The 23,764-nt window shown below is 40.8% G+C and overlaps 1 protein-coding gene across 12 annotated transcripts in view; it reads left to right on the top strand.

The window, feature by feature from the left end:
- The window catches only part of NCOA7 (nuclear receptor coactivator 7), a 155,674-nt gene that overhangs the window by 118,617 nt on the left and 13,293 nt on the right, over positions 1 to 23,764 (top strand). For all 12 annotated transcript variants that reach the window (XM_009206162.4, XM_009206157.4, XM_009206156.4 and 9 more), the window contains one exon: positions 23,478 to 23,625. In XM_009206162.4, coding sequence (XP_009204426.1) covers positions 23,478 to 23,625 — 148 coding nt within the window. The remainder of the gene's footprint in view (positions 1 to 23,477; positions 23,626 to 23,764) is intronic.

The raw sequence follows: 23,764 nt of genomic DNA, 5'->3' as shown, positions 1-23,764 counted from the left end.
ATTTGACTCCTGTCCTCTCCCCTAGAAGAGGTGTAGAGTCTTGGGCTGAAATAATGATCCTCAGAACCAGGCAGACGTGAATGGGAATCTCCAGAAGTGGGAGCCCTTGAATGAGATACTTTATCCCCTTGTACCATAACTTCTTAATTTAAAAAATAGATCAATAAGGACAATGTGAAGTTTAAAGTTCAATGCAGAAGATACCTTACACATTCATCATCACAGACAAGGAGAAGGCAGAAAAACTAAAGCAGTCCTTGACCCCTGGTTTGGCAGTGAAGGAGCTGAAATGAACCAGACACACTGATTTAGACTGTATTAACCCATTTAACGTTTGCACCAAGAATACTGTGCTGGCAGCAAGCTGTACTTTTTTTTTTTTTTTCCTAAATGGGAAATGGGTTAAGATATTTAAAAAATTTTAAATATAGATGATTATAAGCATTAAGTAATTAGATCATATTTGAACAAATAATTACTGAGTACATACTACCTGGCAGGCAGGCACTTATTTACCTAGTTCTAGATAAGTAAGACTGGGACCCTATCCCGAGAACCTTATGAAAAGTGATTGAAGATAGTTCTTAACACCTTGTAGAGATATAATATTCCATGAATTTGGATACTGTTTTATATTTTAAAAACCAGCATTGTCTTTTTCCCTCCTTCCCTTTCTTATTGCTAACAGATTGTCCTTGATTAGAAAGAACCAATAATTCTTCTCTAGAGTAAAACTGTTCTCTTTTTTCCAATTATTTATAGCCTTTTAATCTCTGAAATGTTTTATAATAATTAATTCTATATTATTCAGCTTTTAAAATAAATAAGATGGAAATAGTGTTAAGTAGCAGGAATTGTGTAGAGTTTGTCAAGCCATGCATAAATGTTTAATCCAAACTTTAAATTGGTTAGTGTGATTTTTTTTTTTTTTTTTGTTGTGTGTGTGTGATCTGTATAATAAGTAAACTAATAAGAAACCGAAGGGAGAGAAGGAGAGGGAAAGCTCATAGGGTTTACATTTTTATTTTTGTTTAACTTGAAAAAAAGTATGCTGAGATAACTTTTGTTAACATTTGAACATACAGATAAACCAGAAGGAAATGGGGAAAGAATCTATTTTGCAATCGGCTTTTTTTCCGCTTAATATGCTGTGTACATTTTCCACATCATATGCTGCGTTAGGCCTTTCTTGGGTTGCTATAAAGAAATACCTGTGGGTGGTTAATTTATCGGAAACAAAGAAATACCTGTGGGTGGTTAATTTATCAGAAACAAAGGTTTAACTGGCTCACAGTTCTGCAGGCTGTGCAGGAAGCATAGTGCTGGCTATCTGCTTCTGTTGAGACCTCAGGAAGCTTACAAAACCTAGGCAGAAGGCAAAGACAGTGCAGGCCTCTCACAGGGCAGGAGTGGAAATGAGAGAGAGTGGGGGGATTTACTACACACTTTTAAGCAACCAGATCTCGGGAGAACTCACTACGGCGAGGACAGCACCAAGCGATGAGGGATCTGCCCCCATGACCCAAACACCTCCTACCAACCCTCACCTCCAACATTGGGGATTACATTTTGACATGAGATATGGCTGGGTCACAGATCTCAACCATATCATATGCTATGTTATTTATATATATATATACACACACACAAAATACAGTTAGCACACCATTATGTTTTCTGATTGATTTACTCATGTACTTACTTTGGATATTAGGTTCTTTTGAATTTTTGGCCATTATAAGCAATGTTACTTTATTTTATTTTTTATTTTTATTTTTATCTTTTTTTGAGACGGAGTCTCGCTCTGTCGCCCAGGTTGGAGTGCAGTGGCCGGATCTCGGCTCACTACAAGCTCCGCCTCCCGGGTTGATGCCATTCTCCTGCTTCAGCCTCCTGAGTAGCTGGGACTACAGGCGCCCGCCACCTCGCCCGGCTAATTTTTTGTATTTTTTAGTAGAGACGGGGTTTCACCGTGTTAGCCAGGATGGTCTCGATCTGCTGACCTCGTTATCTACCCGTCTCAGCCTCCCAAAGTGCTGGGATTAAGCAATGTTCCTTTAAAAATATCTGTAAAATCCTTCAGGGAGTCTTATGAAATCAAAGAATATGTTTAAGGCTTTAAATACATGTTGCACATGAAAGTGTGTGGCCATGTATACACCCACCAGCATAAGAGTATCCTTTTCCCCAGATGCTTGGAACACTGAGTGTTATGATTCTTTATATCTAATTCAGTAGATGAATAAAGAAACAAATGTAGCTATAAAATGTCTTATTTTAAAGGTGAGTGAGCACTTTTTATATAACATTTGTTTGACATAAGGTAAGGCTAATTGAGGCCGGAGAGTTTTGGTTCTGTGTGATTCCTTTCATAAATAAATTTTATGGCTGGGCATGGTGGCTCATGCCTGTAATCCCAGCACTTTTGGGAGACTGAGGTGGACAGCTTGCTTCAGCTCAGAACTTGAAGACCAGCCTGGACAACATGGTGAAATCACATCTCTACAAAAAAATACAAAAATTAGCTGGATGGTGGCACACACCTGTAGTCCCAGCTACTCAAGAGGCTGAGGTGGGAAGATCACTTGAGCCTGAGATGTTGAGGCTGCAGTGAGCTAAAATCATGCCTCTGCACTCCAACCTTGACAAAAGAGCAAGACCCTGTCTCCAAAAAAAAAAAAAAAAAAAAAAAAATTAATTTAAAAAATTATTTATACCTTAATATAAAAATGTGTAATACATTTATTTGTTAAAAAGTATTCTAAAGTTCTGTTTCTCTAATTGGCTTCTATTTAGGATCAGCAAACTAATTTGTACTCAATAGACAGTTGTGTTTTGTGTTTGCACTTGTGTTTAGGATAAATTCATTATGTATAAGTTAAATTGATTCTGTTTTAGAAAGCATGATAAGTTATTACATAATGTCAAGCATAAGTCAGTGTCTCACAATCTCATTTAATATTTGGGATTTTTGTGCTTTCACACAATAAAAATGAGTAACGTATACATGCACACACAGGTATCTGTCAGTTTAAAAGGTATAATCTATGTTGTGTATATATCTTATAGTCCAATTTGAGACTAACAGTAGTATTTCCTGTAGTATAGTTCATCACCCAGAGTTCTCCATGGTTGCCTGGACCAAAGAGGAACCAAGAGCTCAACTCCCCTTAAGAAATGGTACTCTTTTCTTTTTTGAGACGGAGTCTCGCTTGTCAGCCCAGGTGGGAGTGCAGTGGCCGGATTCTCACTCACTGCAGCCCGGCCTGGTTTACGCCATTCTCCTGCCTCAGCTCGAGTAGCTGGGACTACAGGCTCAGCCACCCCAGCTAGTTTTTGTATTTTTAGTAGAGACGGGTTTCACTGTGTTAGCCAGGATGGTCTCGATCTCCTGACCTCATGATCCGCCTGCCTCGGGCCTCCCAAAGTGCTGGGATTACAGGCTTGAGCCAACGTGCCCGGCCGGTAATTTCTTTTTAAGTCAACATTTCAAGATATTCAATGGAAAGCTACTCCCATGAACAAGTAATGGAATAGATAATAGGTGTTTTCATAGTTAAGTATATGTGTCATACTTAGTTCTAGTTTGTTGTGGATAAGAGCCTTAAGCTCATAGTTTTTATTCCCTAAATAGGCTTCTTTAAGAATTTCTTAGTTTTATTTTCTATTCTCTATTATTTTTCCTGGTATTGGTATAATAGCACACAATTAATTTTTACTTTATCTCTAATCACATTTTAATTTTATGAGATTACTTTCATATCAATATATATTTAAAGACATGTTAGTCCAATCTCTGTTGGCTTTAAATTCTTTACTATAGTAAATGCAAATTGGGATGTATTTTCCCTTTTTCCCTTTTCACTTTTTTTTTTGTTTTTTTTTGAGATGGCATTGTGCTCTTGTCACCCAGGCTGGAGTGCAATGGCATGATCTCGGCTCACTGCAGCCTCCATCTCCTGGGTTCAAGTGATTCTCCTGCCTCAGCCTCCCAAGTAGCTGGGATTACAGACACCTGCCACCATGCCTGGTTAATTTTTGCATTTTAGTAGAGACAAGGTTTCACCATTTTAGCCAGGCTGGTCTCATACTCCTGACTTCAAGTGATCCACCTGCCTCGGCCTCCCAAAGTGCTGGGATTACAGATGTGAGCCACCATGCCCAGCCCCTTTTTGACATGTTGAGTAATAGCATCCATACATACAAAGACCATGTAGTAACATTTTGCCCACAAAAGCTATATTTTATTGTTAGGAGTGACTAGTTGATGACAGATCATAGTCAGGATTTTTAAAGTCTCTTTGTATCTTCTTTTTGTGTTTCTAAACTATTCACTCTTGGTTCTGGAATGTTTAGAGCAAAGCCTGAAAGTCGTGAGTACTGAGCTTTGCATGATGTGCCATCCATCTGAAATCTTACTCATTTTTAAAACTGTGGGTGCTAAGCTTCATTGGACCTTGATGTCATTCAGGTGCCTGAATTGCAACATTATAAAAGCATCAGATTATTCTGGTTGAGCACATATTTTTACAAAGATCATCCCATGTTATCTTCATCATCCCAAGGAGGATTTCTACTCTTAAAAACTCAGAGGAATATCAGAGAAATTAACCCACTACCTCAACTATCACTTTGCCCAGATCTAAATCAGAGAGCATTAAGAGAGCAGGTGGGACACCAAAGTGATGCTGTTCTTGACTTTGTGCTACTCTGATTCTGAATGTAATACTTGAATATAACAATTGAATATAATAATACTTGTAATACTTGAAAATAACGATTTCCTATTCTTTAGTTGCTCTTCTTAAAACCTATTTTGTTCCTTATGTCTATGATAATCTTCTAAAAAAAAAACTATTCTCATCTTGTTTCATTCCCACAAAAATATCTTAAGCCTTCAGGACTAATGTCTAAACCCCTTCTTTATTTTTAAAAACCCTTCATAAACTGGCATACGTCTCCGGCTTTTTCTTGCTCTGCTTAGATGTGTAGATTTACTGACAGTGGTCACTTTCTTGACTTCACCAAACAAGTGTAGCCTGACACCTTTTAAACACTATATTTTGGAACTCAGGTGGTTTCCCTGTCTTCTCTACCTGTACAGATCCTTTTGTTTCCCAGAACAATACACAATACCATGATCATCTCTCCCTGAACTGGCAAGTATGGTCCTTTCCTAACTTACCTTGACTGGTAAACAACACATAGGCACTAGGGGAAGGAACTGGAGCCTCCAGTTGCGAAGGTGGTTGCGGTTAAACAATTTTTGGCTTAACTCAGTGGATGTCGTGCTTAGCTATGTAATAAGAACATTTAGGAGCCTTTAAACATATGAGTACCTAGGTCCTTCCCTGAATATTCTCCCTCTTTGGATTTGGGTTAGGACCCTAGAATCCCTTAGGCATCGCATCCTTCATATGATGATACACAAAAGCGTATTCTCTTGTTTTTATTTTACATTAATGTTCATAACATTTAATGCCGTTGACTGTCTCCCCTGTTTCTTTAACATCCTGTCCTTCTCTCTACCACCTCTTCCCAGTTTTTTCCTTCTTCTACATCCTCTTTAAATGTTACCCTTTCAATGATGTTTTTATGATATACACAATTGCCTATACCCAGTAATCTAACTCTCTCTATATGCCAATCATTTCCAGCTATTTTTAATCTAGAACTTTCTACCACATCCCAAACATATACATACCTACTAATCTTCACTATTTCGATCATCTGTGGATCAAACAAACTTAAGGCTGACCATGCCCTAAACTTTGGTTTCTTTTTTTTTTTTAAGACGGAGTCTTAGTGGCGCAATCCCTGTTCACTGCAAGCTTCACTCCGCCTCCCGGGTTCAAGTGATTCCAGCCTCCCGAGTAGCTGGGACTACGCAGGTAGTGGGTAGTGGACCGCCCACTACCACGCCCAGCTAATTTTTGTATTTTTAGTAGAGACGGGGTTTCACCTGTTGACCAGGATGGTCTTGATCTCTTGATCTCATGATCCACCCGCCTTGGCCTCCCAAAGTGCTGGGATTACAGGCATGAGCCACCACGCCCGGCCCTTCCATTTTTATTCCTACGAGTATCTCCACAACCTATTCCTCTTGTTTTCTTCATCATAGTAAATGGTACCAGTAAACATTCAGTTCCTTGAAGTGAGAATATGGGCATAATCTTGCTTTTCAGTCACCTTCTCACATTGGTCAGTCATTGTACCTAGCTTATTTTATCCTTTTAGCATGGATCTCTTGCTTCTATCAGATTCTTCTGTGGACGACTGACAGTGTTTCAACTGTAAGAACGTAAATTTCACTTACTGGATGGCTTGCTTGGGATGCCTGACTTCTTCCTCCATACCCACATCACCTAAGTGCACATAATAGCTCGAATGTCTCCTTTGGTTTAGATGCCTCTGCTAAACTCCCCACCCTGCCAATAGCACTTACTACATATACTATACTACAGCTGTGGATTACTTGTGGCTTTTCCCTACTGGACTTCAAGTTTCCTGAGGGCAGGGACCAAGTGTTATGACATTGTGTCCTGCAAACATCATAAGGCCTAGTTGATAATATTCTTTTTTTTAAGAGACAGGGTCTCATGTTGCCCAGGCTGTAGTGCAGTGGCGCAATCATAGCTCACTGCAGCCTCGAACTCCTGGGCTCAAATTATCCTGTATCCTCAGCCTCCATAGTAGCTGAGGCTACAGGTGCTCGCCACCACGCCTGGCTAATTTTTAAATTTTTTTGTAGAGACTGGGTCTCACTATGTTGCCCAGCCTAGTCTTGAACTCCTGGCTTCAAGCCATCCTCTTGCCTTGGCCTCTTAAAGTGCTAGGATTACAGGTATGAGCCATTGTGCCCAGCCTATAATACATATTCCTAAACATTAGTTGGATGGGTACATGAATAAATGAGCTTATAATCTAATAAATAAAAAATGTATTCTATTTCTTATAATTAAAATTATGTAGACTATATAATATTTAGAAAATACAGAAAAGCAAAAAGAAGAAAATTGAAATCTCATAGTTTTTTTACAGAGAACTAACTACAATTCATTTTATCTGTATAGCCTTTTAACCTTTCTTTCAATGCAGGGATTAATCTAATAACACTATATAGATCATACATATATAGTATATGTAAATTGCTTTTCCTTAAAAGTGTGTATTTTTCTGCCATTTAATATTCTATTCACATGCATTTAGTGAGCATGCATTACTTTTATAATGAGAAACAATCATAAAAAATAAAATTGATTCTCCTATTAAACTTGTTTTACAATGGAAAGGTGTCCAAGTCCTAAGGACCTTCATGAAAACAGCAAAATGCTCTTAACAGCACCTTTTCTTGGAAATAAGGGATGAATTAAAGGAATTGCAAACTGACCTAGTTTTCTAGCATGAAATCTTTAACCATAGTTAATGTGGAATTTTCTGATCAAAAGTCACCTTGCTTCTACTGGGATCATGGCTAACCTGGAATCTTTAATGACTCCTGGCACCAGGAAGACCATAATCTTGAACATTTTTTAGTACTGTACTTGCTGGAACAACTGAGGTCCTACTCAGCCATACCAGGTATATTTCAGAATACAAACCCTGTGATTTGTAAGTACCGCTTACCAATATGTTATACTGTAATTTTATGATGATTCTTTAAGTTGAAAGTCACTAGTAAAGAAAAAACGCAAACAAGATCTCCAAAACAATCCCTAAAAGAATTATCTTTTTGTCTTCCTATTTAATATGAATTTTGGAAAACCCCTAAATAAATATGTAATTATTGATTATTTTATGTTTTAAAGTGACACTCCTTGCTCTTCCTTCCTGGTTATTTTACCTTTCTTTTAATCTACTGAAAATTCTAGAAATTCATTACCCTCCAAAAACACCCTCTTAGGCAACCACCCCCCAGTAACTTCAGTAACCAGCTTTGGCAAATACCTTGAGTTAATCATTCACTCTACAGTCAGACCTAAGCTCATGAAAAAATAACCTTCTTTGTAAGTGAGCTCTTCGCAGTGCTTTCTGGTGGCGGAGCAAGCTTTGAGACAAGTAGCTTTGGAGAATAGCTGGGGGTCCATTTCCACTGCAGACTTATTAATCCCTGCCAATGGGTGCTGCACACAGTGTTTGGGAGTAAGTATGCAGAAACAGTAATGATTGCAAACCTAAATGCCTGCAGGGGCTGTGGAATGTGGATGAAGGAAACTTGAGGCCAGGGTTAATTATACAGCTCCTTCTCTACCAGTCGCTGCTGTGGACCTCTGTAGCAAGGTGGGAATGGGAACATGGGCCTGGGGTGTTGCTTCATCTTCTCATCTTTTTCAAAAAGGAAGCCGAAATATCGATTAAATGTGTTAAATTTCCCCAATTGTTAAGTATTGTCCACTGTTTAATTTTAAAGATAGTGAGCAGAGCAAAGAAAACATGTTTACTTCTGAAACCACACTGTGGGCTGCCAGCCTGAGTCCTCTGGCATTGATATTAATATAAACTTTTAAGTGTTTATTCATTTTCAAGTAATCCTTTTTATAACTACAACTCTTGTTTTGAGCTTTCTCAAAAGAGCATTCCTATTATTTTTGGTGAACCAAAGAGTATTTTTCTTTCCAGCTTTATTGAGATAGAGTTGGCAACTTAAAATTATATATTTTTGAGATGTTCAACCTAATGATTTCATGTATGTGTACATTGTGAAATATACATCACAATGGAGCTAATTAAACATCCTCATTACCACACAATTAGTTGCCGAACTAATTCGTAAAAGAAGTTACACAAACTTCTTTTTTGGTATGTGTGGTAAGAACACTCACTAGCAAAAAAGGACCTGTCTACAATGCATTGTTAATTATAGTCACGTGGTTGTACGTTAGCGCCAAAGAAGAGTAGTTAGTTGGTTTATAAATAAAGTTTTTTTTTTTATATAGACACACTAAGACCCTTTAAAAATGGACATTATACGTGGGTGTTACTAACCATTGATTTAATTTGGAGTTTTAGAATACTGAAACTGGAAGAGGCCCTATAGTGCAAGGAAGATTACCTTTTTCACATGAGAATTTCCAGCCAGGCCGTTAGGACTGGATTTTAAAAGGCAATCGTTTTCTAGCAGCAACCTCTGTGATGAAAACTGCTTTGTCCTACTGGGCTTCTGTAGCTGTTTTCAGAAAGGAACCCCCAGAAGTTTTAGACAGACGTGCATTTGAATAATTTATGATGGACAATACAAGTGACCAATGAAACTGCATGCACATGCATTTCAGTACTTTCTAGGGTGCATTCTTTTTTCCTTTCTTTACATGTCCTCTTTCAGTATTTCCCATTCTCTGTGCCATAATATACTCTGAAGAATGTTTTTACTGTAATATCTATTAAATTGTTTAATGGTTCCTGCTTATCAATTTTAAGTCAAGTGAATTTAGGGATTACATTTTGCTGTGTGTACCCCCAGTTTCTTTTCCTACCCATCACGCAGCTTTTGATAGGGCAATAATGCCTTAACTGCTCTGGGTTATTTTGATAACGTTTGTTGGTTTACAACAATGTAAATGGCAATGAAGTGAGAGAGTTCCCTTGACCCTGCTGTGGGACTTGTGACAGGGATATCTCCTTTACTCAACTGCTGCACTCAAACCCCTTGCAGGAGGGGGAGCACACCGGTGAGTGGGTACAGGAGCTAGGGCGGGTGCCTTTGGGCACCAGTGGGAATGAAACCTGTACCAGCCCATAGTAGCATCTAAGGGTTGCCCACGACCACTGGAGTCCCAGAGGGCATAGGTTACAAACAGTGCTCTTTTAGCATTTGCCGTCCGTGAATGACTAAGTGTTAAACCAGCTTAGTGGAGAGTCAGGGCAATAGCTCTTTTCACCCTGCCCTCTCGGTACCTGGGTTCTTGTCCAGTGTCCAGGAAGAATCAGGTCCCATGGACTTGAAGGATGGTGAATGTGGAGATTTTATTGAGCAGTAGAAGTGGCTTTCAGTGGGATGGGGAGCTGGAAAGGAGATGGAGTGGGAAGATAATCTTCCCCTGGAGTTTGGCCAGACCTGGCTGAACCCCTCCGACCATCCCCGGCCAAACTTCTCTCTGACTGTATTCTCCGGTGTCCAGCTGCCTCTTTTCCTCTCAGCATTCAGGCGCTTCTTCTCATGTTTCCTCTGCTGAGCCACTCTGCTCCTCTGCCAGTGGAGCTTGGGGTTTTTATGGGCGCAGGGTAGGGGGTGTGGCAGGCCAAAAAGCAACATTTGGGGGGAAAAACAGGGATGTGAAGTTCTCATTTAGGGACACAGGTCCAGGCTTGAGGGTGGAACCCTTGCAGAGACCCCACCCTTTTTTACCTAGCATTTCTCTGCCTCCTGTCTATATCAGCAAGATTTTAGATCCTCACGTAGAAGAGACTTTCTAAAAGATCTGTCCAAAAGTAGAATGAGCTTCCTTGTGTATTTAATAATCTAAACACTGATAGGGTGAGCTAAGTTTTCTTATCTTCATTTTAGAAGCTCAGAGAGGTGAAGGAACTTTTCCCAAACTTCCAGCTAGTAACAGGTGGAACCAACTTGGGAATTCAAGTGTTTGACTTAGAAATACATGCTTTTTAAACTTTAACTCACAGCCATGTTTTTTTTTTTTTAAGTGGGGATGGAAGGGAAGCAACAGTAAATTAAATCCCACCATAACTAGTAGTGAATCTTGTTCAAGAAACTAGATTGTAATTTTACCTAAAGTCCATACACCTAAGGCGTGAATGATAGGTAGAAATATGGTTTGGTTCAAACATCAGCTCTTGAGTTTTTCATCAGGTTTTCAATCCTTAAGCCCTGGAGCTTTGTCAGTGACAGGCTTTTATGAACTAGCAAAACCAGGACAGTAGAAGTGACCCTAAAAGAAATAGTAAAGCATGTTGTTTAAGACCATGAACTGACCGTGTGTTCATCCCAGGTCCACCCCTAAAATGCTATGTGACTTTACATGACTTAATCTGTGTAAGCATCTGTTTCTTGATGCATTAGATAGGAATGATCATAATAGTGCCTACTTCATGGGATTATAATGAGAATAAATGGGCATGCCCATGTATCAAATGAAAATTAGTTGCTGCTGCTGCTGCTATTACCTCTCCTTCAATCTGTTGTGCTTTGTTGCCTGAGTTAGGTGCTGCCTTCCAAGAAACTACCATTTACCTTCTTTGAATTTCTCCTTTAGAGATGCCAACAACTGTATCTGCTAAACAGGGATTTGTAATTTGAATATGGTGTCTCCTTTGGGATAAATCCCTGAAAGAGCCTTGTATTGAAGATAAAGACCTTTGAGGTATATGAAGAAATCTGATTAAGGTCAAATTTGTAATTAAAACAGTAAACCTAAACAAAGGTGGGGGAGTAGATGGGTTGATTTTGTGCCTGGCAGAGCATGTATGGCAGGTTTCTTCCCATGCCCTCTGCCACACCTGGGGTCTGGCCTTGACCATCTCCTGCCTGGATCACCATTGTAGCCATAGCAACAAAGCCTTTATTTCTAGTTGATCCTGTCTCTTCCTGGCCTTCCCTACTTGGCTCCACAGCAGTCCTTCTCAAGCACAGATCTGTCCGTGCCTCTTCCTGCTAAAGCTATGAACGCGTGGCCTCCCTGTGCCTGTGGTTGCCTATGGCAGCTTCAGCTATTCACACACATCCCCCTCCCTCACAAATATCTCTAGATCTGCCTACCATCTATACTACTGTTTACTTAATGGTTGTCTTTAAAGGATTTAAATAGTAATTTTTTTTACTTAGTCTTTTCCCAAGTAGCAATATCTGTGAAATCAGAAAAATAATATGCTAGTTGTACTTATTTTTACTATCTTTATTTTTCTTTTTCTTTTTTTTTTTTTTTTTGAGGCAGAATCTTGTTCTGTTGCCCAGGCTGGAGTACAGTGGCACGATCTTGGCTCACTGCAACCTCCACCTCCCGGGTTCAAGCGATTCTTCTGCCTCAGCCTCCCGAGTAGCTGGGATTACAGGTGTGTACCATCACACCCGGCTAATTTTTTTGTATTTTTAGTAGATACGGGGTTTCACCATTTTGGACAGGCTGGTCTCAAACTCTTGACCTCATGATCTGCCCTCCTCGGCCTCCCAAAGTGCTGGGATTACAGGCATGAGCCACTACCCTTTAAGTACATATATAAGTATTAAAATATGTTCTTCTGCATACCCTCTGAAGTCCCTGGGACTGCCCCACCACACTGCAGGAAACAGTGGCCACAGGCTGAGGTCCAAGTATTTTATCTTATGCTTGGGACTTTCTGTGACCTAGTGACCCGCCTGCTCTGTCTTCTTTCTTCTCATCTCCTACCTTTCCATTAAGCAAATGGTAAGTCTTGTTGTTTTATTCCTCCTCTCAGGAATTCCTTCCCTGCCTCTTGAGTTCCTGTTCAGCACCAACATCCCAGCTCCAATGCCCCTCAGCTGTTGTGTTGGCACTGTGCTAACTCTTTTTTGTTTACTCTCCACCACCTGAGCACCCTGAGGCAGGGCCTGGGTATCCTGCATCTCTGTCCTCTTTACAGAATCCTTTGTCAGAAATCACCAGTGACCTGACGGCATTGTCCTCCTTTGGCTCTGCTATGTCCACTTTGACCTCACTGCAGCATCCCCCTGCTCTTCCAATGCCATGTCTTTGCATGGGTTCCCTCCAGTAGAATGCTGTTTCTCCTTCCTCTTGCAATGGATTCTTCTGCCTTCCTCAACACCCAGTTTAACCATGGCCCCTGGGAAGCCTTCCCCAACCCCAGCCTTAGATACTTCACTGGGCTTATCTTTGCCATGATTCTTAATTTAAAAAGAAAGCAGTGGTGTGAGCACAGAGCCAGAATGGACACTGGCTGCATTTTGGAAACTGGTACAAAACAAAGCTCCCAGGCAGCCCCAAGGAGGTCAAATTTATCCCAAAACCTATGAGGAGACATTGGGAAAACATTATAGGCAGTTTGGTGAAATGCTCAGGTTTGCATTTTATGAGCTCGATTTTACCTGTCTGCTGTTTCTTCTTGGCCTTTTGCCAGGACAGCTCTGCTTTCTCCTTAAATATTAGTGGTTTCTTGGGACCCAGTACTTGACCCAGTTCTCTGTTCACGGATGTTACCACACACCCACTGCTTCAGCAGCAGGTGGCAGCCAGGATGAGTAATTATTGGTAATTCTGTTCACTCGTCCATCAGCCCTGCATAGTGTCCTGAGGTAGTGGAAACCCAGAGAAGTTCAGTAGTTCATCCAGACCACAACATGAGTCACAGAGAGCTTCCAAAAAGCCATTAACAGACCTGCCAAGGTTAAAACGGGTGATGACTGAGATACTGCTGATGTTTACAGTGGGTGATCTTTGAGAAGATCAGCTTCACTAGAGTGGTGAGGGAAGGAATAAGGTTTGTTTCTTGTTTGTTTGTTTTGGGTTTTTTGAGACAGAGTTTCACTCTTGTCGCCCAGACCAGAGTGCAGTGGTGCGATCTCGGCTCATTGCAACCTATGCCTCCCGGGTTCAAGCGATTCTCCTGCCTCAGCCTCCCAAGTAGCTGGGATTACAGACCCCTGCCACCACGCCCAGCTAATTTTTGTATTTTTAGAAGAGATGGGGTTTCACCATGTTGGCCAGGCTGGTCTAGAACTCCTGACCTCAAATGATCCGCCTGCCTCGGCCTCCCAAAGTGCTGGGATTAGGCATGAGCCACCACACCTGGTTAGGAATAACATTTTAAAACTCTGCCACCTTCCAGAAAATACCGGAGCCAGGTTTGATTTAACAAAGGGCGTATACAGAAAGGTGAACAAAATCAGAATAGAAGAGTTCAGGAATGAAAAGGAATTGGGAAATCTGCCAGCCCAGATGTCAGCAATACACTCTAAAGGGAAAGTGAGGTGTGGGAGGGACTTTGGGAATAAATAAAATCCGAACACTTTTTACAAATTATTTACTTGTATTATTTTTATTTTTTGGAGACAGAGTCTCGCTCTGTCGCCCAGGCTGGAGTGCAGTGGCATGATCTTGACTGACTACAACCTCCACCTCCCGGGTTCAAGAGATTCTTGTGCCTCAGCCACCCGAGTAGCTGGGATTTTGCAGGTGTGCACCACTACACCTGGCTAATTTGTGTATTTTTAGTAGAGATGGGGTTTAACCATATTGGCCAGGGTGGTCTCAAACTCCTGGCCTCAAGCAGTCTTCCCACCTCGACTTCCCAAAGTCCTAGGATTACAAGCATGGAATTTATGGATCCAGATGAAGGAGACAGGGGGATGGAAAGGTTGCAAGGTGGGGTGGTGGAAATAATTGAGGAAATTCACCAGGGAGTGGAATCCTTAAAAGTACAGAGAGGAAGTTAAAACAGGTCAAAGAGCAGTTACTCCTTTTGGAGAAAAAGAATGCTAAGAGGGATGGCAGAGGGAACACATTGTAAGAACAGTACAATAGAGAATTTTCCATTCTGAGAGGAGGCAGGTAGGAGAGTGGGGTGAGCTTGAGAAAACAGAGGCTAAATAGGTACTGTGTAGAGTAGGAAAGAAAAAAAGCTACAGGTGAGTACGGAGCTGCACCAGGAGAGGGTTTTTCCTAGCCAAGGTTAGCTGCCTTTGTAGTGGACCCATTAAGCCCAAATAAGCAAACCTAGCTACATTCATCATCCCAAGAGAAGAGCAGGAAAGATCATTGTGTTTGTTTCTGTGGGAAGGTGTTTGGAAGGGCAGGTGCAGAAGGATCACTGCTGTAGGCCTGCCTCTAGGGGGCACTGGTGAGGGTGAGCCTGAAAGAGAGATCCTAAAGTATATGAACCCAGGAGATGCCGAAGGCTGGGGAGAGGAGGAAGAGGGATCAGGGCTGGAGCATAGCTGGTATAGCCAGGAGAAAGACATGGGTGAGATGGAAGGCAGAGGGATCAGAAGGGGAATTTCAGAACTTGAGATCTGTTTCCAGATCTGTTCTGGGAAATGACCCACTGGGAAAACCCAGTGAATGAAAAGGACATTCCAATAATTAGGTTAAATAAACAAGGCAACTCTAACCTAGAAGGAAAAAAGATGAAGTCATATCCTCTCCCCCAACTAAATCTTAAAAATAACATAAACAAAAGATAGATAATTGAGCGGAAGGAGAGCTGGAAAGAGGGACATTGAGTCCTTCCACCTGGTCTCCAGAGGACTTAGAACTTAAGTAAACAAATTGATTCTACATGAATTTTAATATCCTCTTGTGGGACAGGCCATGTCCCTTCTCATTCCTCCTCTTCCCTCAGAGGCATAGCATGAGGGCTGTGTCTACGTGAGAGAATGAGGGGATATTATGCGGGAGGCTACTGTTGAGGGAAATAGGAATCTGCCAGTGCCCTGAACATCTCAGAGGAAAGAAGAACAAGCATTTCCCGGCAGAGTGCCCCATTGCAGATGTACCTTTGAGGTTTCTCATCGCACCTCCCCTGAGGCTGCCTAAGGTTGGGGCGACTCTGTTGACTGCAGAGACAGCGATGGGGGAAGCATTTAGGGTGGCTTCCCCTTCACACTCCCCAAACACAGAGCACAGCACTGACGGGCTGGTCCCAGTGGTGCTGTGAGTCCCTCATCAGCGGAAGGTGCAGGAGCAGGAATAACAGGGACTGGGCTGTGTGTGCCCTAAGGACCACTCGGGACATCGCACTAATACTCCTTTAGATTTATTAACGAAACCTAAAGCCGAGGAAGTAATTGGCTCATACTGTGACACGAGATCTCTGACTATGGACAGATACAAAAATGTTCCTGCCTCCTTGGACTTAGCATTTATTTTAAAAAAGCAGGGATTGGAGAACAGCTTAGAATTACTGGAACGTTTCCGGGGGTGGGGTGTTCGGGCACATTATTCAGTCTTCCCAACTCTCAATTTCCTTAACTTTAAATTTGGCACAGTAATACATACCTTGTAGAGTTACTGTACAATGTAAGGTCCTTGAGGCAGGAAATCACAGCTTTTCTTTTTAGGTAAATGGTATATTTTACCAGCATTGCTTAAAACATAAGGTTGGTTTTCTGCTTAATGTTAAGTGTTTACAACTCTAAGCCTCTATTGTGTGATATATTGAGAGTGCTTTTTCCTCTTCTCTAGAAATCTTCCTCCAGTGGTAAGTCCCAAGAAGCCCAGTGCTTACTCAGTTTAAAGGGTTGGCCATGGCTGCTGCAAAATAGTCCACTCTGGGAACAAGCAAACCCAGAGCCTAGATTTCCTACTCACAGAAAAACCAGCAGTTCCAAAAGAGTAGGCTTGGGATATGCCCTCTTACCTGGTCACCCCAGATTCTTGTCCTAGGCTGAGATATTTCTTCTAGAGAAAATGGCACCAGCAGGTAAGAATGCTTTATGCCAACATCGACACCCCAGTACACTCCATCGCACATCTTCTTGTTATACCTAAGAAACTCACACATATGCACATGCAGCCGTTTCCTTCCATAACATGCCCACAGTGGCAGGGGGCTTGATCTAAGTTTCAGAATCAGTAGTACACCATGCCTCAATTTGTCTGCTCCTAAAATGGTTATAGCAAGACCCGACCACTTCTCCAACCCCTTTGGAGAGTTTCCTTTCAGGAACAATGGAATGGAGAAGGGATGTTGTCTTTTTCTGTGGACTGAACTGTGCTAGGACCACCCTAATTCATCAGAGAAGCCCTAATAATATTGAACTTCAAAAGAGATAGTATTAGGCATTTGATTCCTCCTCAGAAAATCCTGCAGGCTTCATATAAATCTTCCTTCTCTCTGGCCTCCTACCCCATCCACCTTCCCGATGGGTTGTAGGAATGATGAGTGGTCTTCATCAAACAGGGTATACTCAATCCTACCTCCCTCCAGAATAGTAAACCCTACTTCTATCTGCATAATTAAACAGGACAATACAATCATGTCCCTGAGCAACTTGATGTTTTTGTCACCACAAAGGGAAATGACTGGCAATTACTAAGATAGTTTCTCTCCCTAAAATCTTAATTGACCTGCGCTTTTCACACTTACATTTTCTTGCAATGTCTAAGAAGAAATGAAAGCTTAACTCCAAATCTGTGATTGATTCCTCATTCCCTTGCAGTCTTGCACAAGAATATTTCATTGCACAAACTCAGCATTCTCAGAACGTTTCCTTTTTCACTCGGTGTTTATGCTTTACAAAGATTTCCCCAAAGGAGAGTAAAATGTTAGAGGAAAAATGAGCAGTGGCTAATGGAAAGTGGGTCCAAAAAGTGATAAAAATGTATCTTACGTTGTAACTAGAAAATTACCTGGGAAATGGTTCAGAAACCATTGTGGAATGAGAGGAGGACTTTTTAGTGTGACAGAAAGAATGTTGATTGCCACCTCAGGAGATCTAGTCCTGGCTGTGATCCTGATGTTTTCATTCAGAGCCCTCATTCTCTGATACCTAAGTAAAGTTAGTTGAATTAAATGCCATCCAGTGTCCAGCTCTAACATTCCAGAAGGTAAGCTTCATGAAGGCAGGGTCATTGGCACACAGTGGGTGCACAGGAAGTGCTGGCAAAGGAAGCAATGCCCTCTAGACAAAGACCAGCAGGAACAAACCTGTAATTGAGTAAGTCAGGTTAACTTGTTGCAGTGAGGGAGAACACACACCATATAGGGAACTATGGGTTACCTCAGTAAGAGGATGTTAGAAAGGAGTGGCTCATGCCTGTAATCCCAGCACTTTGAGAGGCCAAGGTGGACGGATCACGAGGTCAGGAGATGGAGACCATCCTGGCTAACATGGTAAAACCCCATCTCTACTAAAAATACAAAAATTAGCCGGGAGTGATGGCACACGCCTGTAATCGCAGCTACTCAGGAGGCTAAGTCAGGAGAATTGCTTGAACCCAGGAGGCAGAGGTTGCAGTGAGCCGAGATCGCGCCACTGCAGTCTAGCCTGAGTGACAGAGTGAGACCCTGTTTCAGGAAAAAAAAAAAAAAAAAGGAGTTCTGGGATTTAGGTTTGTGTTAGATGATTTAGGGGAGGACTCACGGAAGCAGGGCCTTGCTCTAAATGAGATGCTGTCAGGAAGTAGGGGTAATTTTAAGATTGGGTATTTTTTATTAAATCCTATCTAGAAGGAAGGACGACTAGAGAGACTAATGCTGTAATTGGGAAGGAAGCACAGTCATTCTCATTACCCAAATTAGGGGGACATTTGGTCGTTTTTGTGGCTGCACAGTGTTTGTATTCTTGTGTTCAGCTCTGATTACAGAGTTCTTGTTTTTGTTGTGATTCATCATGGTCATAGAATGGACTTATTTAGTGTTGATGTTCTGGAAAATTATGTTAAATAGGAAAACATCGGGCATAGCTGTGAATGCTAAGCCAGCTCTTAGTAACGCTGAGGCCTGGCTGATAGTACCAGGCTAGTTCTCAGATATTAGGGACTGCATGCCTTTTTCTCTCAAGTCAGCTAGCCAGCAACCTATTAGGAACCAACTTAAGCCCATACATTTTATCCAGTGTGGCTGTGTACATAATATATATTTCCTTTTCCAAAAGTTATAGTGAAGCAGAGTTGCTTCTCAACTCTACTTCAAAACATATTTAAGATGGACTAAACTTTTAAGTATTGAAAAAACTAAGAGATTTATAATTGTATCTTTATCAAACCTCTCTGGAGTGATTATTTATGTCATGTTTTCTAAGTTAACTTTTAATAGGGAAGTTCATTCTACATGACGAAAATAGTTCAGTAGTTCTAGAGAGAGAGATAGCTGGTGGGAGGGCAAAAATAATATAATCCCTATACAGAGGAATGTGAGGTTATATGTGAAAATGACAAGTGAGCTGTTCCTTTTACAATGCAGTCGTACTTCTGAGAATGTCCTGTGGCTTTACCTGTTCACATGTGAAATGAGTCACGTGCAGGTTTAATTCATCACAGCATTGTTCGTTATGGTACACTCTTGGAAACAACCCAGAGAATGGTTATGTAAACTATGATAAATCCAGTTAGTAAAGTACTGTGTAGCTGTAAAATAAAGAATGAGGGAGCTGTCTATATACTGGTGTGGAAGCTATCTAGGATATATTAAGTGAAAAAGCAAGATGAAGAATAATGTTGGGGTGATCAGACCGAACACCAGGTCATGGGGGTGACAAAGTCCGGTGGAGTCAAAGGATTGAGAAAAAGACAGTGAGAGAGAAAAAGGTGGGACACCAGGGGACCATCGCTATCGTATAGAGACTGCGAAGGCCCTGAGCTCTAGGAGCCCACGGTGTTTATTGGTAATCCCACAAAAAAACAGGTGTTGAGAATGTGGTGGTCAAAAGAGCACATTACATTAAGCACATGATTTACAGCTGTGATGTTTAGCATTTATATGGAACATGTTCTACTTGAGATAATGGGAATAGATGCCTAGGAGGGCTAGAAGCAAGGAGCTAGCAAGTCTAGACACATTCCAAAGGACATTATGCAAGCCCTGCCTCAGTTTCCCTCCCAACACTCAGCTTTTTCCCAACATACCCCCTTCTCTTTTTTGTAAAAAAGAAGACATCATTATTACTAGCATAAGAGGTGACGTCTTTTAATTGAGCAAGGCAATTACAGGCTGTGCAGCCCTTAATTGCCGGTTGGTGATCCAGCTTCATTTTTCTTAGCCCTTATTCAAACTGGAGTCGCTCTGGTTTGAAGGCTTCCCACGTAACTCCTCTTTCCCTTTTACAAGAGGACCCTTAATCCTGGGGGTTGCAGAAGGATGAAGGTCCATCTTCTGTAACTTCTTCATGCTGAATAGGGGTGATGATACTCCTAACTATTAGGGTCTCGTGTATTCAGGGTAGAGAGGAGCTGAGTCAGAAAGCGTTGGTCCATTAAGCATCGTGACTCTGGTCGGTCTTCGTTCCATCTTCGCATTCAGATTCAGCTGGCTCATGACTCGTACTAGAGGAAGCTGGTCCAGGGTTGGGATCCATGGGTCCCTCCAGTCTCCCGTTCCATGGTCATACACATCTTGAGGGCATCCACATGGTTCGTTCATCTCCTGCAAAAACACAAGCATACCCTCACCCCCATGTTAGTAAATCCACTGAGACAGAAACAAAAACTTTCTGTGGTTGTAGCCGGGAGGCATGCTGTTGCTGATGCATTTAACTTAGTTTCTGCCTCTTTGGTTAATTACTGCGAGGTAAAACTTTCCACTGATAATGAGAAGCAGGCCTTCTCTGATTAACAGAAGGCACAGGGAAAGCAAATCGAGGCTTTTCAAACCTTCAGTTCGCACTGTACAGGTGGCTTCACTAGATGCTGTGGCTTATCATAGATCTTCAGATGTTTGGTGGGCACCCCCACAGTCACCTGATTGTCGTCTGGAGAGACACAAGCAACTCCTCTTCCCCATAAAATTATCTTTAGGCAGGGATCAGAGGAAGTAGATTCAGAGGTAAGGAGAATTTTGGGGGCCTAATGACTTCCTGATATTTGATAGGTGTTCCCTCAGAAGTTAGGAATTCCCTTTCTCTCCATATAGCTGCGTGGGCATGGAGGACTAGGTAAGCATCCTTAGAGTCTGTATATATATTTACCTTTTTTTCCTTCTCCTAATTGGAGTCAAAGGATTGAGAAAAAGAGGAAAAGGTGGGACACCAGGGGGCCATCACTATTGTACAGAGGCTGCGAAGGCCCCGAGCTCTGGGAGCCCACGGTATTTATTGGTAATCCAACAAAGAAATAGGTGGTGAGAATGTGGCGGTCAAAAGAGCCTGCTGCATTAAGCACATGATTTACAGCTGTGATGGTTTAGTGTTTATATGGAACATGTTCTGCTACTTGGGATAATGGGAATAGGAGCCTAGGAGAGCTAGAAGCAAGGAGTCAGCAAGTCTAGACACATTCCAAAGGACATTATGCAAGCCCTGCCTCAGTTTCCCTCTCAACACTCAGCTTTTTCCCAACAAATAATAAGAAGACAAAATATATATATATATATTCATATTTATATCTACATAAATAATACTACAAATATAAGAAGTGAATAAAGTGGTCACCTACGGGGCTTGGGGTAGACAGGGATGTAAGAAGGAAACTTATATATGCCTTTTAAAATATAATTTTGATGTTTGAATCATATAAATGTACTACCTAGTCCAAATATTAAGATAATATAAAGAAAGATATATACACAATATAAAATGTCTTTCTCCCACCCCATTCCATTCCCTATAAGTAACCATTTTGATCTGTTTCTTTTATAACCTTTCAGAGTAGTTTATTGTATAACATTAGTCAAGGTTCTCCAGAGAAACAGAACTAAAATATATGTATTATACATAGAGATCTATTTTAAAGAATTGGCTCATGCGATTGTTAAGGGCTGGCAGGTCTGAAATGTTCAGGGCAGGCTGTCAGGCTGGAGACTGGGGAAAGAGTGGGTGTTGCAGTATCAAGTCTGAAGAAAGTCTGAAGGTAGAATCCTTCTTCTTTAAGAGACCTCTGTCATTTCGTCATTTTCTCTTAAGGCCTTCGCCTGATTGGATGAGGCCCCACATTATGGAGGGTAATCTGCTCTTCTCAGAGTCTACTCATATAAATGTTAATCACATCTTCAAATACCTTAATAGCAACATCAAGGCTGCTGTTTGACCAAAAGCTGCGTACCATGGATGGCCACACCGAGTCGAAACATAACCATCATACCCATGTACAATCATAGTATCTATCAATATCTATATTTACTTTTGTAATCGAAATGGTAACATGTCATATACACTGATACACACCTTGTTTTAGGTGACAACAGTCCATGTTTTGAAGGAGAACTCTATAAAGAAATACACCTTTAAAGTATAAGAAAATTGGTAAGTCTGTACTGTGGGGGAAAAGACATGATTAATATAAAAAGGGAAACAACAGCTCGGAAACACATTTGATAGTTGTTAATATTCACCTTACATTAAAGACTCCCACCAACTAAAAAAAAAGAAAAACATTGATACCACATATCACAGAAAGCCAGTTCACGAAAGAAAAGCTACAGTCAGGAAGGAAATTTTGAAAAATGTTCAAGCGCTTAACACTCAAAGGAATGCAGATGGACTCTGGTAAAACTTTATATAAACTAAAAGGATAAGCAAGGTTGTTATGAAACTTAAGACACAAACTGCAATGCTGATGTCACAGCAAACTAGTCAGCCTTTCAAGAGCCATTTGGCAGGATGAATTACAAGCGATAAAATCATGCCCCTTGGCCCAGTAATCCCTTTTCTGGGAACTAATCTTGAGGAAATAATTCAAACCATAGTGAAAGGCATACACTGTGTGGATATTTACTGTAACATCATTCATACAATTAAAGAAATACAAACAAACTAAATATCCTGACAGCATAGGAATACAGGCTAATTATGGTTTATTAACTTCATGAAATGTAGCTGTTAAACATGACTACAAGGACTAGCAACGTGGTAAAAGTATATTATATAATGTTAAATACAACAATTATGGCTTGGCTCTGACTGCCATGAAAAGAAAGCTGTATAAATGATGTACACATGTGGACAAGAACAGATAGGAATGCAGAAACCTTAAAAATGGTTTGATCTGTTAGGATATCAGAATTGTCAGTGATATTTCTGTTTTTGTTTTAGTCCTATTATTATTACAATTTTATGTAATTATGACTTTTAAAAATCATAAGTTAACATTATCCCAAACAGTAGCCTCAAATTCAAATTATCATTTAGTGATTAGAAGATACTTTAAGAATCATTTGATTATATTCATCGCCCTTTCTCCTGTTGTGGTGGTTATAGTATGAACCTTGGAGGATATTTCCGGAGCTGCAGTTTTCACGGCTCTCATTCTTTTCCTAGGAACTGGGCATATTTCTATTGATTAAGCCTGGAGAGATACTTTGGAACCTTCATTCAGTAAATATGTATAAGAGAGCAGAGAAGTTGGAAGCAAAGAACATTCCCATATCAATAAAATTAGATTTCTTTCTAATATTAAAGTAGTAGCCAGTATTATTCCTGACATTTCTAGTTGTCAAAGATGTTTTATTACAATTACAATGCAATAGTACTTTGATCTACATAAAGACCCCTTGTAGTATTGTTTATCTTTGTTCCTAGCTAAAGCTTCAGATGTACATTTTTTTCCTCAATGAATACAAGTATCCAATAAATGAAGACTCAATGAGGAAAAAATATTTGGTATAAATATTTCATTGTGTTTTTCAGTATTACGTTCCATGTCTTGATCTTCCCGTCAAATTGAAAGACAGTTTTAACAGTTTCGCAGTGCCTGTGGACTTTTACTTTATTTATTGGCTCTTAATTTTGAGTATGTAAGGCCACTCGTAGAGGTAACTTTGAAAGTGGGAAATTTTCCAATTAGTAAAATGGATTTGCCAAGCAGGGAAAAGATGGTTTATGCACTGCAGTCCGCACTAGCACCTGCCAAGAAAGTAGACTTGGTGTTAATGTCTGTCACAAATGTGTTTTTCAGGGTGGATCATTTGTACACATTCTTTGTTCAGTGGTCTCCTGATGTGTATGGGAAAGATGCCAAAGAGCAAGGCTTTGTGGTGGTGGAGAAGGAAGAACTGAACATGATCGACAACTTCTTCAGTGAGCCAACAACTAAGAGCTGGGAGGTGAGCACTTGGGCAGGGTTAGACCATCATAGTTCCTAAGGTACAGTAAGCAGTCTTGCATTCAGATTCCAAGTAACAGGCTAGTAAGAAACTAGAGTCCCCGTGCACCTGTGAAATCACAGAGGAAAATAACTTTATT

The sequence above is a fragment of the Papio anubis genome, chromosome 6, assembly GCF_008728515.1.
Source record: "Papio anubis isolate 15944 chromosome 6, Panubis1.0, whole genome shotgun sequence".
In the NCBI taxonomy this organism is placed as follows: domain Eukaryota; kingdom Metazoa; phylum Chordata; class Mammalia; order Primates; family Cercopithecidae; genus Papio; species Papio anubis.
This window is presented reverse-complemented; position numbering and strand designations above follow the sequence as displayed.